The sequence below is a fragment of the Dama dama genome, chromosome 16, assembly GCF_033118175.1.
Source record: "Dama dama isolate Ldn47 chromosome 16, ASM3311817v1, whole genome shotgun sequence".
NCBI lineage: Eukaryota > Metazoa > Chordata > Mammalia > Artiodactyla > Cervidae > Dama > Dama dama.
The window spans coordinates 37,140,002-37,159,188 of record NC_083696.1 but is presented as its reverse complement, the minus strand read 5'-3'; the positions used below and the strand labels follow the sequence as shown (position 1 = coordinate 37,159,188).

General features: G+C 46.9%; 1 protein-coding gene across 2 annotated transcripts in view; it reads left to right on the top strand.

Annotated features, from left to right (window-relative positions):
- The window catches only part of DPYSL2 (dihydropyrimidinase like 2), a 121,120-nt gene that overhangs the window by 30,085 nt on the left and 71,848 nt on the right, over positions 1–19,187 (top strand). The window contains exons 1-3 of one of the 2 annotated variants that reach the window (XM_061163854.1): positions 11,043–11,360; positions 14,725–14,813; positions 16,583–16,767. In XM_061163854.1, the coding sequence (XP_061019837.1) occupies positions 11,322–11,360; positions 14,725–14,813; positions 16,583–16,767 (313 nt within the window). In that variant the 5' untranslated portion in view covers positions 11,043–11,321. Of the gene's footprint in view, positions 1–11,042; positions 11,361–14,724; positions 14,814–16,582; positions 16,768–19,187 lie in introns of those variants that run through there. The other variant, XM_061163853.1, reaches the window with a different exon arrangement.

Sequence of the window (19,187 nt, the reverse complement as noted above, 5' to 3'; positions counted from 1 at the left end):
GCTGGTTCAGTTGTGTCCAACTCTTTGCGACACTATGAACTATGGCCCTTCAGGCTCCCCTGTCCGTGGGATTCTCCAGGGAAAAATACTGGAGTGGGTTGCCATGCCAATGCAAGAGTATTAGCCTAGGTAGGCTGAAATAGAGATGTAAGCCAGCTGCATTTTGGCCAATGAGACACAGAGATGCATGGCTGGAGACAGTAGCTTAAGCTGGCAATGGCTATGGGTCCCAATGCTGCATGCTGTGTTTTCTTTTGTTTGTTTTTTAAAAAAAATATTATTTATTTATTTATTTGGCTGTGTTGCATCTTAGTTATGGAATGTGAGATCTTTCCTTGTGGTGCACGGACTCTCTAGTTGCGGTGCTTGGGCTCAGAAGTTGCGGCCTGCGGGGCTTTGTTGCCCTGAGGCGTATGGGATCTTAGTTCTCAGACCAGGGATCAAACCCGTGTCTCCTGTATTGCAGGCAGATTTTTAAGCACTGGACCACCAGGGAAGTCCTCTGCATGCTGTGATTTTTGTTATGACTTTGCAGCCTGACAGCATTTTGCTGCATCCTTGTAGGAGAAATGGCAGTGGCTTTGATGAACTCTGTCTCACTGCTCTTCTCCATCACTCTGATACGCAGGTCGATTGAATGCCCAGATTCGGTCCCCCCAGCAGATGATGACTCAGGAGCCGATCTGCCTGAGGCTTGCACTGTGTCTCTCAGCTCTGGCCTTGACCCCAAAGGAGGCTGAAAGGGAGGGGCTCAAACCAGTGGCTTTCCAGGGGTCATGAGTTTAAGAATTCAGACTCCTTCTGTTCTGATCATAACCTTGATCACCCACCAAATCGTGAACACTTCTGGTATTCTGTAGGCAAAACGGCCAAATGACTTGATATGGCATAACGAGAGGAAGGATAGTGAATGGGAGTGGGCAGGATGAGGAATTTATATCCCAGTGCTGGATTGAGAGGACATTTCACAAGGTGACCTTGATTGTCCTGCCTTTGTCTATCTGAACTTCCCACATACCAATCTAGAAGGATTTCTGTCACACTGGAGGATGCCACTTCTATCAAGGTGTTCTTTGTTCAAGCTCTCCTATCCCATTCCCATGAAGGAGAAGTGTCTGGAGATACACCCACTGATCCTAGAGGTTTCTGCAACATGGAGAGTGTCTCTCCCCGAGAGGACATAATCCATCTATGAATACAGGGTGGTACTGGTAGCAGGTTAAGTTGCCCAAGCCTTAGTGACGGTTCCACAACCTCCTTTACTGGGAGAAGGTTGTTGTCTTGAGTGCCCATTGGTCTTCCTGGCAGCTCTCACTAAATAGATGGGACCTAAGACAGAACCTGGTTGTAAACTGTGTGCAGTAGAAGATCATTTTAGACTCAAGTTCTAGTGTAACTGTATGTTATTACTGGGAGATTTGTTCAAGGAGCTTATTTAGTCATTCATTTATCCATCATTTACCCTCCTGTCAATCCATCCATCCACTCACCCATCCATCTCTCCATCCATCTATCTATCCTTTCATCCGTTCATGTGTCCACTCATCCATCCATAATCCACCCATCTACCCACCCATCCGTTCTTTCAGAGCTTGCTTTGTACTTATTGTCTACAAGATACGATGATGGGTGCTGAAAAAAGAAAGTGTCATCTCTGTCCTCAAGAAGCTTATTGTCCAGGAGAAGAAGACAATGTGTAAAGAAATAGGTAGAGGCAACTGTTTCAGGTGCTTTGTGAGACGTCAGCACAGTATAACAGAAGGAGTGGTCAGTTGTACGAAGGAATGGATGCCCAAATGGGTGATGGTGTGAGGGGTCAGCAAGGGGATGGGTGTGTTTGGAGGGACACAGATGTGAGTACAAACACGGAGGCTATATGCAAGGGAAGTGAAGGCTTTAGTGTGGAGCATGGGGTGAGCGCTACGACTGCAGAGCGTGCTGAGGAAGGCAAGGGCAGAAGCAGAGGCTGGGCTAGTCACAGGCCGTGGATGTGATGCTAAGGGTTATGGGTCCTATCCCACAGGGATTGTGAGCAATTCCAACATGATAAGCAGAAGCGTAAATGACACGGCCAACTTTGCACTTCTATAAAAGTACTCTGACTTCAGGACCGAATCAGACTCAGAAGCAGGGTCCCAGTGAATTAGGCCTGTGAGAGATGGTGACAACTCAGATGAGTGCCGTGGCCTGAGGTGGAGAGGAGACAGGAGGAGAGAGGAAAGACACCACCTCCTCTCAGCCCTCCCGGATTACCTTTTTCCTCTCTCAGCTCACTCACTTTACCAATTTCACTCCATTTTTCAATTCTGGAGGAACAGAGGGGAACCGCCGAGCTGGGTAGACACCAGTGCAAGCTCTCCAGTTCCTCCCCCAGTGGGACTGCAGCGCCCACCCGAAGTCAGCCTTGCCCGTGATTATAGCATCTGGTCTAAAGGCCCACGTCCTCCATGGGGCATCTGCTCGCATCTGTTGGCTGTTCCTCCTTTGCTGACTCTTCTCCCCCTCTGTCTTGTGAGGGCCTACTCTGATTCTGGACAGAGGCCGGCTGTGCTCCTAAGTCTTTGGATGGGTCTCTGGGGACACAGAGCCCCCAGCCCAGGCCTGGACATGCCTCGCCCGATGGCCTCACAGCACAGCACCTTGTAGCATAGGAGGGGCTGTGTGTGTGGAGCTGGCGATCTCCTTGGGCTGGCCCACGGTGGATGATAACCTCTGACTCATATGTGAGTGCTCAGCCGCTCAGCTGTGTCCGACTCTTTGTGACCCCATGGACTGTAACCTCCAGGCTCCTCTGTCCATGGACTTCTCCAGGCAAGAATACTGGAGTAGGTTGCCATTTCCTCCTCCATGGGATATTCCCAACCCAGGGATCAAACTCACATCTCCTGCATTGGCAGGTGGATTCTTTATCACAATGCCACCTGGGGAGCCCAACCTCTGGCCCACTTGAAAACAAACAGTGGGTGGGTCGAGGAGAGGAGGGAGGAAGAGGGGAAGGCAGAGCAATCTGATTAAGGGGAAATTCTGCATTTCTTGACATCTTTACAATATCCAACTGGACTACTTCCAAGAGTTCACAGACTAAAGCTAACAAATCACCCCAAAGAGGTCTCTTGGGAACCTGTTTGAGCAAATAGGCAAGAGGCATGGAGTGTTTTTGAATCAGCGAGTAGTTCTCAGTCTGTGAACATGGCTGGGGTTCTCTTAAGGGACTTAAACTGAAATACCACTGACACTCTCTGGGCACAGAGTTCTCCGTTTTTCTCGGTCCTTTGTGAAACTGACGCAGCTTCTGATTCAAGGAGGGCCCAGGTTGGTGAGGATCTGCTGTTATTTTCTGGGTGTGGCGGAGCATGAGTAGGCTTGGGAAAGGAAGCTGACTGCAGTGCCCACAATTGGCCTGCAGGTAGACCTGTGCGGTAGAATGCTTTTGGAGGGAAGATCCCCGTGGGAGGGAATCTGCTTGCTCTGCAGTGGATAACTGGAGCCCAGACACATGACCCAACCCAGTGAGATGAATTCTCACCACCTGGCATTTTATTTTATGTATGTGTGTGTGTGTATATATATATATATATATATATATATGTATGTATGTATGTATATATATATATATATAATTTTTTTTAGAAAAGATACTTTTTTTTTAGAAAAGATACTTCATTAAGAAGTATCTTAATGAACAGTCATTCTAAAATGCTGCTGGCATAATTGAATTTCTTATAAGTTTTCCAAGGATTTGGAGAAGGGAATGGCAACCCCCTCCAGTGTTCTTGCCTGGAGAATTCCATAGACAGAGGAGCCTGGCGGGCTTACAGTCCATGGAGTTGCAAAGAGTCTGACACAACTGAGCAACTAACACACACTTTGCAAGGATTATATATATTTTTTATTAATAAAATATTTGCCTGTATTTTTTACCGTCTTTTTTGTTAGCTAATCTTTTTTTTAAATTTATTTTTAATTGGAGGATAATTGCTTTACAATATTGTGTTGGTTTCTGCATGAATCAGCCACAGGTGTACATATGTCTGCTCCCTCTTGAGATTCCTTCCTATTTCTCACCCCATCCCACCCCTCTAGGTTGTCACAGAGCAGGGGGTTTGAGTTCCCTGCATCATACAGTATATGATTATATTATATTATAGTTATTATTATTATTTTCTGTGACAAACCCAAAGCAGGTGGGTAGCTCTTAGTTCCCAGACCAGGGATCAAACTTGTGCCCCCTGCATTGGGAGCACGCAGTCTTCATCACTGGGCCACCAGGGGAGTCCCTCTCCATCTGGCATTTTAAAACCCCGGGGTTTGCATCAGGGTAGGAGAGGCTGTCACCCAGGCTGCAGGCCGGCTCAGCAGGACGGGGCGGCCCGAGGACAGCCGCGCAAGGCCATTGTGGGGAAGGGCGTGCCATTGGTTTGCTCATTCAGCGTGTGTGCTATTGAGCACTGTGAGGTCTGTGCTGGGTGGGGTGGAGAATAAGGCCCCTTAGACAGTTTGCAGGTGAGAGGGAAGTAAATGAATACACAAAATACTTCCAGCTTTGTGGTCACTGGTGCTGAGGAGACGATACTAAGACAGGGAAGCGTGGTGACTGTGGGCTGACTTCAGACAGGGTGGGCAGGAAGGAGCTTCCTGCAGAGGGAGTTTAAAAAAATTTTTTTTTTAATTGGAGGATAATTGCTTTACAAGGTTGTGTTAGTCTCTGCAGTATAATGAAGTGAAGCAGCTATATGTACAGACATATATCCTCTCCTTCCCGAGCTTCCCTCCTACCCACCCCTCCCCTCCAGATCCTCGGAGCACCGAGCTGAGAGCTCCGTGCTGCTCGGCAGCCCCCCACTAGCGCTCTGTCCTACACGTGGTAGCGTGTATATGCCAGTGCTACCCTCTCTATTCGTCCCACACTCTCCTCCCGCTGTCTCCACAAGCCCGTTCTCTGCATCCTGCGGAGAGTATTGGAGGGTTAGGAGGAGCCGGCCCCGCTGTGAATGGGAGAAGAGGAGGAAACAGGCAGAAACCAGGGGGCTGCCCATGGGGGTGGGGCGAGGGAACCCAGGAAGAGTCTGCAGTGAAGTGATAGTTTGCATTTTATTTATGGAAGCAGCCCATCAGGCTCTTCCCCTTTCAGCCCAGGGGCAGTGCAGTGTGGATTCTTTGTTCACTTAAACTCTGGTGTTGATCTATCAGGTTTCCAATCAGAGGAAAGCTGGGTCTCTGAGAGAAACTGAATCTCAGTGCGTGATGAAGAAAGAGAGAGATGGAGAATTAATCTGGGGACAAGGGCAAGTGTCTAACACACACAGGTCCTGATTGACTGATGGAAGTTCTCGGTGCCTCGAGTGGCAGCCAGAGACTGTGAATGGGGTGAAGAGACTGCAGACCACCTATGCTCACTTCTTTCATGGTGGGTCCTGGCTGCTGCTACACAAATACTTTAATCATTCAGATAACGAGCACCTTGGGCTTGGCGTCTCCACACAGACTTAGATTGTGTGCAACACTCCAGTTACACACAATCCAACAACAATTGGAACAATCCTTCTGTTGCTCTCGTGTGAACCCAGGCCTTGAACAAGAAATTTCTTTGAGCTTTACACACCTGTCCAGAAAATAAGGATACGGAGACTTACCTAGTAAGATTTGGGGGAGGATTGAATAAGATGTATTTAAAGCACCCAGTTCTTGTATCTAGACTCTGGTAGGTGCTCAGCGAATGAAGTTGCTTCTGGTGTGTCTGACTCTTGCGACACTATATATTGTAGCCCACCAGGCTCCTCTGTCCATGGAATTCTACAGACAAGAATACTGGAGTGGATTGCCATTCCCTCCTCCAGGGGATCTTCCGAACACAGGGATTGAACCAGCATGTTTTATGTCTAACCTGCATTGGCAGGTGGGTTCTTTACTACTAGTTCCACCTGGTAAACCCATAACAGTGTTTTACTAGAAAACAAACAGTAGAAAGATCATGATGATGATATTAATGACTCTTTCAGAAGATGTTCCTGCTGGGGAAAGAGCAGGACCATCAATGTACTTTGGGGAGGGGAAAGTCCTGGGGAGGGACTGCATTTTGGTTCATATTCTCCAAGATTCCTCTTCTGTAAAAGGAGGGTAGGAGTGGTCTAGACCAGCCGTCTCCAACCTTTTTGGCACCAGGGATTGGTTTTGTGGAAGACAACTTTTCTGTGGACAGTGGAGGTGGGGGTGGTTTGGGGATGATTCAAGTACATTACATTTATAGTGCATTTTATTTTTATTATTATGACATCAGCGCCACCTCAGATCATCAGGCATTAGATCCCAGAGATTGGGGATCCCTGGGTCTAGAGGCCAGAGGTAGACTAGTTTAAAAAAATTCCTGGGTTTTATCTCTGGAGTTTCTAATTAGATGATCTGAGCTGGAGCCCCAGATGGTTCTAACACAGAGGCAAAATCACTTTAGGTGATTAAGACCCAGGTATGCTGGAATAAGCATCTCCAAGGGCCTTTTCAAGTCCTGAGTCATCATCATCCATCACGCTAGACAAGGACCAAGGGGACCAGATCATTCTCCCCATTCACCACCAGAGGGCGAGCTTGAGGCACAACGGTCAGAGAGAGACGCTGTCTGTCTTGGCTCTGACCGAGGGACCCCCGGGGAAAATCTGTAGCCCCCCAGAGGGTGCTGTGCCAGGCAGATAAAGCGGGGGGTCATCTGGGAGGATTGCGAGCCAAGCGGAGATAAGAAGAGAAAGCCAACGTAGCCAAGCTACTAGATTCTGTGAAGTGCATGACTTCCTCTGTGCCCCGATGTTGGCAGGATTTGAACGATGAAACTTGCTTCTTCCGCATACAGTAAGGACTTCCTCAAGACCCTTCACAGCCCCAACTTCCAGTTCCAGCAAAGTCAGCATCTGGCTCAGAGGACCAGTCCCTCTGATCCTCGTCAGCCCCCACCCTGTCCCCTGTGGTAAAGGATGCCCCCACTGGGAAAGGCAGTGGGCAGGCTGGGACCCGTTGGTCCTTAACTGTTCCCCTGCAGACTGGCCCAATTCCAGCCGCAGAGAAGCAGGCAACACTTCCCTCTCAGTGTCCTAGCTGATGCCCTTAGTTTTTGGCAAGGCAGAATTCCAGTCCTTCCTCTTACCACCGCATTCATTTTAACCTTAGCAGCAGGCTGCATCTGAGGCCACTGCCCTTGGCGTCTGTACTGCAGCAAAGTGAACACTTGAAATCTTTTCTTCTTGGCCAACTATTTATATTTGGACTCCCCTTGCTCGGTGACATCCTGAAGGTTTCACTTCCGCAGAGGCTCGGGGGTGGGGGTGGGGTCACAGAAGCAGAAATGGTTACCCCTGCTCCCCAAAGTGGGAAGAAGAAATCGAGAGCAGAGGTGGGGCTGGTCCAGGAGGGGACACTGCTGCCGAGGAACCAAAAGCAGCCCCGGCACGCTGGAGTGCTTGAGTGACTGGGACTCACCTCCCACCCCCGGTTCCTGGCAGGCTGTAGGACCGGAACATCTCAAACACGCTGGATGTCATCACTCCATCACCCCATCCTTCTTGAACCCTTTCTCCGTCAGGCTCTTTATTTGGGTAAAAGATGAGTAAGACTTTTGAAAGAGCTCCTAGACTTTGAGAGCTCAAACTACTTGGTGCTCACTTGGATATGGTTCAGTGGTAAAGAATTTGCCTGTAATGCAAGAGATGAAGGAGATGTGGGTTCAATCCTTGGATCAGGAAGATCCCCTGGAGGGGGAAACAGCAACCCACTCCAGTATTCTTGCCTGGGAGATCCCATGGACAGAGGAGCCTGGTGGGCTACAGTCCACGGGGTCGGAAAGAGTTGGACGTGACTGAAGGGACAGAGCACACACATACCACCTGGATATAGGTTATCGCTGGATATAGGATACCGCTCCTGCTGCTCTCGGATCATGAGGCAGGGTCTCCCTTCCTCCAGAGCACCAGGATGTCTGCAGCATAACTATTTCATTAACTCATTGTCCATCACCTCTCGGGTTTCCTTGGTGTCAAATCGGTATAGAATCTGCCTGCCGATGCAGGAGACCGAGTTTTGATCCCTGGGTTGGGAAGATCCCCTGGAGTAGGAAATGGCAACCCACTCCAGTATTCTTGCCTAGGACATCCCATGGACAGAGGAGCCTGGTGGACTACAGTCCGTGGGGTCACAAAGAGTCGGACACAACAACTAAACAACAACATCACTTCTGGCTCTTTCTAGATGCTGGGGGAGACCTATGGGAAGTGGGAAGGCAAGGAGTGGGAAGGGGTCGTGAATGTAGAATAGGCCAGCTTATAATGCTTTAAGTTTTAAAAAAATTCAGAAAAATCATGCCCGAGAATCGGTTCACCTATTTGGTTCAGGGTCAATGGTTTGTAACTTTACAGGCAATTTTCACTGAGTGTTCATCCAAAGACAGTGTAAAAATACTGTATATTAACAAGTCAATCAATGCAGAGTGGGTGGAAAATTCTCCCCCACATCGATTCCTTCTCTGCATTGTTATTGAGCGGTAAGTATGGTAAGCAATGCAGATTGCTGACAGTTCTTGTCCTTGGTCAATTAAATCTATTTGGCACCTTCTACGTGCCAAATACTCTTAGGCTCTACTCAGAGCAGACAAATGAAATTAAACATCACATCTCTGGATATTTATGAGCGGTAATGTCAGTTCTCCTGGTCTAGGAACCTCCTATCAGTGGTTATAGAAATAAGGTTGATATAAATAAGATGGATATAAAAGCTCTTGGGAGCAAAATATTCAATGGCAAACTCATAAATAGCAAGGTATAGTTAAAGCCTTTACGATCAAGCAATTCGGGAGCAGGAACATAGAATAAGAATATAAACAAATAATGTCATTAGTGGTTATTTTGCTTTAATTAATTTGACCCTCATTTACTTGTTTGTCCAGTAGTATTCTCCTTATGATTTAATAGGATACCCATCCTCCTGCTGCCCCTCACCCACTCCTGCTTGGAAATGTCAGAGGGCTTTCTGGGTAGGAAGGTACATTCTGTGTCTTCTCAGACTTGTGACTTTGACCCTTTCAGGCTGACACCAATACTTGCTGACTTCAACTCACTTGGCTCTTAGCACATCGCAGAGTTGGAGGGGGAAGTGCTCCTTTTTTCAATTTTTAAGATGCAGAGCTAATTGGAACTGCAATGAATTAACCAGCTGGGAAGATTGCTGGGTGCCCCAGAGCCTCTTTCTGGGTCTTTAGAATTTACAGAAAGAGGAGTGAAAGGGTGCATCTTACACCTTCTGGAGAGACAAACCACCATCCAAAGTGGCCAGATGCAGAGACTTTGAAATGTGAGCCCATCCTAGCCTCAGGATTATTTTGCGTTTATCTGGCTAATCTTTGCTGAGCAGGTGTGAGCCAATTAAATAGATTTTTTTTTTTCTCTCCATGGTTGCCGGAAGGCATAGATTACGTGAGGATTCTATCTATTGTTTGATCTCTAGTAGAGAAGTTCAAGGCCAGCCCAGATGTTTTAGTCATTGTACCTGACTGGGCAACCTTCCTAAGAGATGACTTTTGATAGACGGCTCCCGATCAAGTGGTTCAGCTTCTTCTTTCTACAAGGATTCTGAAGTAAGAGCATCAGAGAAGGACTTGGACAGAGCCAATGGGTCCCAACCTGTTTAATTTCTAGCCCAAGAAGAGAGGCCTTAAAAGCCCTGTGTGGTAGGATCTCTGGCTGGGGAGTTAAGATTCCCCGTGTTTTAAACGGATTCTGGGTGGTTCTCTACATGACTCAGGATACCTTTCTTTTTGAGATCGCCTTTCCTTCATTCCTCCAGCTTCTCCAGTTCATCTCCTGGCTTTTGGCTTCATTATGTGAACTGGGGGGCCAGTCTATAACAATGCTCCCTGGGCACTTTTAATCCCAACAGTTTCTCAACAGAATTGCAGGCAGCAGTGAAACGTACTCCCCAGCCCTGCCCCCATCCCTTGCCTCCTGCTTCATCCCCCTAAATCGTGTAGGTGAGAGTGACTATTAAAGAGACTCGGGCCTAGACAGAGCCTTTTTTGGCCTCAACAGGGGGTTGATGCTCCTCCCTTGCCCCCAAGTTCCTGGCGACCCCAAGACACAAAAGGATGTTTTAGGGCGGGGTTTCCATCCCCAGCAGCGAACTACGTCTTCCTTGGCTGCTTTCCTTCCCTGCTTAGAGCAGTGAGGGCTTCAGACTTTCTTTTCCAGCTGCCAGGCCAAGGATGCCCGAAGCCTGGCCTCTGGCTCCACTTATCCGCAGCCTCACCTCGGGCCCGCGCCTCTCCGCCCCCGGCGAGCCCAGCCGGGCGCCGGCCGCCCACAGGCCCGCGTCCAGCCGCCCCTCTCCAGGGCCGGGCGTGGCCGGCGCGGCGCCTCGCGGAGCCTTACCCGCCCCGCTCCCCTTCCCTCCGCTCGCTGCCATCTGAATTCCCCCGTCGACTCCTGGGCGGAGGCCGAGCGAGCCTTCGCGAAAGGCGAGGACGGCGGGAGGAGGGCTCGGGCGCCCCTCCCGGGCGGCGCGGCGCCGGCCGGCCGTGCAGTCGCGCGCTCGCCGCCAGCAAAGCCATTGGCTCGGCGCAGTCACCCCACGCGGGGCTGCAGCGGCGGCCTCCGCGGATTGGCGCGCGGGCGGGCATCCATCGGGGCGCGCGCGAGCGGGTGCGTGCCGCCGGGGCCCCATCTAAGCCCACCGTCTAGGGGTTGGACTCCCCCTGTCCGTAATGACCACCCCTCCGCTATCCCTGCATTGCTGATGCTGCATTTGGGGCCTCTGCCAGCCCCGGTGGCCGAGGCCCTGGTCCAAAGAAAGGGCGCGAAAGGCGCGCTCCCCGATCGGGCGCACGCACCGACCGCCGCCCTCGGCTGCACTGCAGCAATTCGCGCACTCGCGCCGCTCCCCTCCCCGCCTGCACTTATTTGCATATCCCACGATTGTGACCAATCAGGACTCGTCTCTCTCGAAGCGGATGGCTTTGGCCCGAGAGGAAAGGGAGTGGCTGGCGGCGCATGCGCCGCGGTGGCAGACTTGAACCGAGGCTTTTATTGCTGTAGTTTATTTCCACCCCCTTCCCTCCTGTTCTCTCTCTCTCTCTCTTTCTTTTTTTCCGCCCTAGCTGGGGCAGTGCTGGAGGAGAGGAAGAAAAAGAGACAGAGGATTGCATTTATCTCTTACGTTCCTGATATTTGCTATCAGCAAGACCAGCTCTTCGACTGCACAGTTTTCAATCCTGCAAAAAATAACCAAGTGTCTTTCCTGGCAATTTTTGTTTAAAGCTGCTCTTTTGAAATTAATTTTTTCCCAGGAGAGAGATGTCTTATCAGGGGAAGAAAAATATTCCACGCATCACGGTGAGTTGGGTACTTGGGCGATATGCGATCGGCCAGCAACCTTTTTTTGTAGCACAGATGGTCTAAAGAATATATATATATATATATATATACATATATATATATATATATATATATATTTTTTTTTTTTTTAAAAAGCAGGGGGAGGAAGAGGAACCCAACTTTTTTTTTTTTTTTTTTCTCTTTACCCCCTTGTTACCGAGGAAGGCGATCGTGATGGGAGACGCAATCCTATGGAATTGTAAGCTGCATAGTTTCTAAGGCGTTAAAATAGGAGCGTGAGTGCATTAAGGTCGTTTTAGGTAGCGCGCCAGATCCGCTGTATCCTTTTATTGTCAGAGCGGGATGCTGCGGTGCTGGTCTGCGGGGTGTAAGCAAATGGATCTCAGATTGAATATGCATGGTTGAAGCTCGGATATTGTTCTCCCGGCTGCGTGCTGCGGGGCTGGACTCCTGGAGCCTGAGGGGGAAGACGGGGAAATGGATTCTTCCCCATTTCCCGCCCCCACCATGAGGGGCTTTCTGGAGCCTTCCTCCGGTTCTTCAGAAAAAGGAGCGGTTTCAGCCCGGAGGCGTAATGACAGCGGAGGGATGCTGAGAAGGGCTGGGTGTACCGGGATCCTGGAGAAACTGGAAGGAAAAACAGGGACGTGTTGATGAGCAGAGGGGGCGAGGGGGGGGGCAGTAGGGACGGACAGGCGTGGGCTTTTTGTTGACCGGGATCGATTTTTGATGGCCCTGTTGGCTTTCTCGCCCCAGAGTTTGGGGCTGGGATCCTGGCGGGGCTCTGGGCTCGCTTTCTTGTGTCTTTCTGCAGCCAGGGAGGCCTCCGTGTTGGCTTATACAAAGCGGGCTAGGGGGGTGGGCGTTGGGGACAGCGCGAAGCCGGGCTCGGGGAGGTAATGGCGCTGCGCGACGTGCAGAGCAGATGGCCCGGCCTGGCCTCGGCCAGACAATGATCGCAGCAGCCGGAGATGCGGGCGCAGCCCTGGGGCTTGGGGTCCTTAGTCTGTAAATCAGGAGGAGCTCCAAGCGATGACTCTCCGATGCTTGGGAGATGAACGCAGGTTCCTGTTCCCGCTGCTCCCCCGCCCCCATCTTCTCTTCTCGCCAATCTTAGCTGTCTGCATCCTCGAATGATATCCCGCGGAGGGAGGAACGCGAGGGAAATTCATTGTTATATAATGATAACGCGATTGAAACTGGTAGAACCCAGGGCTGAGACGGTGACTGAAAGAAAGAATCTTTGAAAAGTCACGATGTGTTTAGGGCTGGGTCTAAGGGCGCGCTTTCACTGTGGTTTCCTCCTTGGCCACCGGCACCCCGGCTTCCAGTGGATGCACAAGGGCACACCCATCCGCAAGAGAGGGGTGTGGGAGCAAACTCACGGGGGAGGGGGCGTGTGCTCCGGAGGGTTTTAGAGGATGAGCAGAGGCGGTGGCTGCTAGCTTTTTCTTGAGGGCGAGAGACCCAGAATCCCAAAGGGCCGAGCGTGGGGGCACCCCACATTATGTGTTCATTGCGCCCGAGAGAGGAATCTGGGGCGTGGGGTGGGGGGCGGGTGGAGAGCAGATTTGCTGCAAGCCTGAAGTAATCCGCTGTCTTCGTGAATGAAAAATGCAGTTTCGGTTTGACAGTGTGGGGAGAAAAAAATGTAAAAAGCAAACAATCAACAAGACTGATTTTTTTTTTTTTTCCAAAAGAGCGCCCCCTTTACCCTTTAACAAAATCTGGTTGCAGGATAGTGGGACCTATAGCATGGTTTCCCTTCCTCCATCAGCATGGCCAACCTCTTATGTAAGAAGCCACACGAGTGAGCTGGGCTCTGATGTTTCTCTCTCTCTCTCTTGTTTTCTTAACATGTTGTTGGCTCTGGGATTCGCATGATGGCTGAGACAGGTACCGCAGTGACTAAGCGAGCAGGTGGTGAAGGGCAGGGCTTCTCCTTGCCTCCCCAGGGATATTTATCCTGTCAAAGCTAGGTACTGGGGAAGAGGGGGAGGTCATTGTAGACAGTTCATGCACTGGATCAGGTGACTTTGGGCCAGTGGCTTAACCTCTCTGAGTCTCAGTTTCTATCTGTGTCCTGGGAACAAGAATCTGGTTCCATCCACCTCACAGGTTTGATTGGCAGCTGGGGTGACATGGTTTACAGGGCAGGATTTTGTAAAGGTTTTTACATTTATTTTATGTAAATACAGGAATTGTTGCTGCCTCTTTATTCTGTCTCTCAAAGTCTGCAGAAGGAAGGCCCCCACAGTGTACACAATTAAAATAATCTTAATGTTTTTCATTATGTTAGAGAAACAATAAATACTTTCTAAACCCAAGTGTGTGTGCATTTATGTGTAAAAGTCTTTTCCCCTATGTCTCAAGCAGCATTTTTTTTTTTAAGAGTTGCTTTAATTTTCTCATTTTGGTAGGTGCTAAACATAAATTGCACTTGATGAGAATATTATTTTTAATTGAATTTTGAGTTAATCATTGTTAAAATGGACCATATTAAAACCATATAAAAAGGGCAATCATTTAACCCTTCTGTGGAATAATACAGGTGTGTGTCCGCTGAACACAGGATTTTAGCATAAGATTCCATCAACAGCATTTCTGTAGAGATGAATCATAATGTAACATTTCTGTTCCATTCTTGTGACTTATGGGCTGCTTGTCATATATTTTTTTTCACCAATTAAAATATAAGTACATGTACAGTCAATAATGGTGTGAGAGTTTTAGAACTTGTCCTCTCATCTACTTTATCTGAAAACTTTACCTTTTTCTTAACAGCTGAACAGTTAAAATGGTGCATCTTTGAAGTATTTTCTTCCCACCTACAGTTGCTGTGATTTACCACAAAGATAACATACTGAATTGAAACCTTGCTATAATTGAACCAAATGTGTTTGTGTAGAGTATCCCATGACAACAGACTTCGGTTAATTTTTCCCCCACACAAACCTCGCCAAGAATTGACTTCCCCTACATGTGGGTGTGTTTTGTTTTAAAATGAAGTTTAACCTAAAGCTATTTAAAGTAATTGTCTTCTTTATCTGAAATGTTTTTAAATAGCTCTTTAAAGAGAGGTTGTTGGGCTTTTTTTTTTTTTTTTTTTTTTAATTCTCTTTTGCTTTTGGGTCTAATTGAGAAAGATTTTTTTCCTCTAGGATAAGCTTTGAATTTTGCCAGTATGTTCTGACTCATCAAGTGATGAATAGGTTGCCACATACAGGTTCACCTTTGTCACTGAGTCTTTCCCAAATTGGCTCATTTTGAGCATCTCTTTGGAACAATGAAAGTGTTCTTAGCTCATTTGTCTTATCGTGAATCAGGAATGCATTATGACCTTACTACTTCTTTGTTTCAGAGTGATCGTCTTCTGATCAAAGGAGGTAAAATTGTTAATGATGACCAGTCATTCTATGCAGACATATACATGGAGGATGGGTTGATCAAGTAAGTGTAACTCATCATCTTGACAAATTTGGGTACCTTGCAGTGTTCCCAAGCATTATGTACAATTCAGACGTCTAGTATCAGCTCTAGTGACTTCAAAGAGACACTAACTTAATATCTGTTTAAACACAGCTTGATTGCTGGTAATTAGTGAATTTGAAAGCTCAGATTTAGGGAATTCAAAGCCACAATTGGATGCACATCCATTTCCTTACGTGTTATGTAATTGACTATTTTTAACCAAAGTGACACAACGTTTTCTTGTTGCCAAATACTTGGGTTATGATCCATTGACTATATTAAAGGTGTTCCTAGAACGTAGTTGTTGTGTGTGAAGGGTAGGATAGTTAGAGGACACAGGTACAAAATACAGCCTCATTGTCATGATAGCACATCTGCTTTCTTAATCAAGAATCCAAGTTGTTGGGGGCCAAAGGGAACCCAATTAATTACTAGGCCACAGAGAAAAATTACTGCCTCATTCAAGGCAATTTTAGGTTTCATTCTTTAAGTGTCAATGAACACAAATAGGACTGCCCTTGTGTTTACTGTGTATTGTGTTTCAAGGGAGAAAACAATAGAACAGTGATGGAATTAGGGTATTTTTGGACCCTAGAGGGTTAAGTGCGTTGAGACCATCCCAGTATCCTCATGCCCTTCCAATTGGGACAGCTCACAGGGCCCTGGAGAAATAGCACATCTGTTTAAAGACAAACACTGCAGCAAGTGACATCTTTTAAATAAGCAGCATTTATCAAGGGCCAGCAACAAACCAATCCAGAGAAGTGGAAAAGTGTAGTGAACGGGTGTGTTGCCTGGAAACTCACACCCTGATTTATGATCCTAAAAGAGATTTTAACATTTCAACATTTAATGTTTTCTCCATGTGTGTTTGCTTGTGACAGTCTCAGCTCCAGGCTCTCAAATACCATGACTTTCATGTTCCATTTTCCCCCAACTGGAAAGCAGCATGATCTGGTCCGTAAGACTCTGGCGGAAGAGTGAATAAGCCCATGTGCTATTTTTAGTCATCACTAATTTGTTTTAGAACTTGACCAACTCCTTCGTGATTAGTTTTACCTTTTCAAAAAACTGGCAGACAGATGTAACAGAGGTACTTTTTTAAAAATGGGAAGGGAATTCATGTTACCCACGAATGAGTATTCATTAATGCATGTTAATGAATTTAATTTATATTCATTATTCATCATGAATGAATAATTTTCTACCTCTGTTATCTGAGTTGCTAATCATATTTTTAAGTAGTTTCAATCATAGTGTTTACTTTTCATAATAAGAATGTTATTATTATTATTTTTTTGCTTTGTTTTGTTTTACTCCGTACCCTTTTAATCCTCATTTCTCTTTGTTGAAAAGGATATGGTGAAAATAAATGTAAAGTGAAAGCAGGTCTGGAGAAAGTTGTTATAGGATAAGTAATTCAACTGGGTGTGTGATAAAGTATGGCATTATTTTATGTAAATACCTTGGGACTTTGTTATCATTTGGTCATATGGATTTTCTGGTAACTAAACCTTGAATCAGCCGCTGGTGCCTTATTTAAATTTTGTTTCCTAGTATGCTCTACATTGCTTCTTGTGGGTAGGGAGTAGGGCACAGACATTATGAGTAATAACAATAACAATAACCTGAAAAGTCTTTGGAATATAGAGAAGGAATGTTTATGGACTTGGTGAAAGTGTCTGTCAGATGCTGTTTGATTTAGGACATTTCATTTACAGTCATTATTGCCCACCCTGTTTATTTAGGCAAATAGGAGAAAACCTGATTGTGCCGGGAGGAGTGAAGACCATCGAAGCCCATTCCAGAATGGTGATCCCTGGAGGGATTGATGTCCATACCCGCTTCCAGATGCCTGATCAGGGGATGACCTCTGCTGATGACTTCTTCCAAGGCACCAAGGCAGCCCTGGCTGGAGGAACCACCATGATCAGTAAGACAGCTTACAAATATTCTTAGTGCCTGAGCACCATTGTCACGTGAACATGAGCCTGTGTTGTTGTCGTTCCTTCTGAAAATTGCTAGACTGAACAGCGGATGGGTCTTCCAAGTAAGGGGAGTGATGGGAGCAGGCCAGCCTTAGGCTCATTTTCTGTCCAGCTCTAAGGTTCTTCAGTTGAACTTGAGAATTTCAGTAGGATTAAAAAAAAAAAGTGGCTTCTTGCTTTCTCTGCTCTAGAGCTTTTGTCTTTCTTAGATTGAAAATGCGATTTAATTGTGATGACTTTGAAAGCAACAGTCCGTGGAGGAATCTTCAGAGCTATCAGTTTTGAGCCTTTGCTCCTAAGTATTTGATTTTGACTTTTTAAAGAATTCCTAAAGGGTGTATCTTTTTGGAATGAGGCCAGGGTACAGCAGATGAATTGTTGAACCAGGAACTTAATTCTACTGATAAGAACATCAAATGGAAGGATTACTTCCTGCTTGGGGTTTGACATAAATGGAGTTGGGCAGTCCTGCTCAGAGAAGCACCTGCAGATCTCAGTTGTTGTCAAGATATGAAAATTGTTCTACCATGGACACCTTGGTGTCCCATGAATATGGCTCTGTAGGATGTGTGCTTTTCATTCAGCCGAATCCAAAGTATATTTCCTAACAAATGTGAAGTGTTTGTGAATGGTCAGTTTCCAGCATACCTGTTTGTTGCCCTTTTGACAAATATCATTTTGATTTTGAGGAGGTAGGCAAGTTGTACATTGACCCACTAGACACTTAATTTTTAAATTTTTATTTGTTTATTGAAGTTGATTTACAAATTTGTGTTAGTTTTGTGTGTATAGCAGAGTGATTCAGTTATATATCTATGTGTGTCTATTGTTTCTCAGCTTCTTTTCTATTATAGTTGTTACAAGGTAGTAAATATAGTTCCCTATGTTATACAGTCAGTCCTTGTTTATCTCTTTATTTATATATATATATAGTAGTGTGTATCTCTTAATGTCAAACTAGTAATTTTTCCCTCCCCACTGCTCCTTTCCTCTTTGGTAACCATAAATTTGTTTTCTATGTCTGTAAGTCTGTTTGTATTTTGCAAATGTGTTCATTTGTATCAGTTTTTAGATTCCACGTATAAGCAGGATCGTATGATATTTATCTTCTTCTGTCTGACTTTCTTCACTTAGTATGGTCATCTCTAGGTCTGTCCATGTTGCTGCAGTTGGCATTATTTTATTTCTTTTTTTTTTTAAAGATTTTATCCAGGAGTGAAAGCCAATATACAGTCGGTCTTAAAACCTTGTAGTTCAGTTTAGAAGAGGGTCAATGTGGAAAGAACTTAGTGCTTTATGCTTTAGAAAAACCTATCTTGCTGGTTACTTTTTGAATTGATGCTCTTTTTAATGTGTAAGGTTGCAGGATCTGTTTCTGAGCTTCCTCTTGTCCTCCCTACCTCCTGGCAGAACACTGCCAGCCCCTTCTCGTCCGAGTTCTTTGACTTTTTAAATCAAGCATTCACCTTCTTGTGTCCTTCCTGGTCTTCTGGGTGTCATCACTGACCAGAAAAAGCTTTTTTTTTTAAGCCTTACTTCTTTCTTACTGCACATGTTACCTCTTAACCTAGAGGGTACCCTTCTTGTGGTTGTGGGTGGTGTCCACACACATCTTGGAACACTGGCCTAGGGTGGATGCCTGCTGCTTTGTCAGTGGTGTCTGTTAGGACTCACCGGCACCAGTGGGAATTTCCGCACCTCCTCCAGGGTGGGCCGTGGAGCCACACTGGACCTTAGAGAAACAGACTCCTCGGGTGTCAGCCTGGAAGACCCAGTCAAGGTTATAAACTGCCTCAGTCTGGAGTCCCTGTAGGCCCCCCTGTAGGCCCCTGCCTTGGTCACAGATTGTTAGTAAGTCACAAATAATGCTTCCCCAGTGGCTCAGACGGTAAAGAATCTGCCTCCAATGCAGAAGACCCAGGTTTGGTCCCTAGGTTGCGAAGATCCCTTGGAGGAGGGCATGGCAACCCACTCCAGTATTCTGGAGAAATCCATGGACAGAGGAGCCTGGCGGGTTATAGTCCATGGGGTTGCAAATAGTCAGACACGACCGAGTGACTTTCATTTCACTTCAAGGGAGTGATCAGTGATGTCTATCATTGAACCAAAGGACAGCCCTAGGAGGTACAAATATACCCAACGAGGCATCTGGAGATCTGGTCTACCTGCCGCACCAACTTGCTGTGGGACCTTGGGAATCACCTCAGTTCTCGCGGCTGCTCGTCTGCACAGTGAAGGATTTGCACTAGAGGATCCTGGATGTCCTTTCCAGCTCCCACATTGGGCAACTCACTGAGCTCAGAGACGCAGTTTGCCTCTAATTACTTGCACTTTGCTCCACAGGTCCGTCAACACTCTGCTTTCT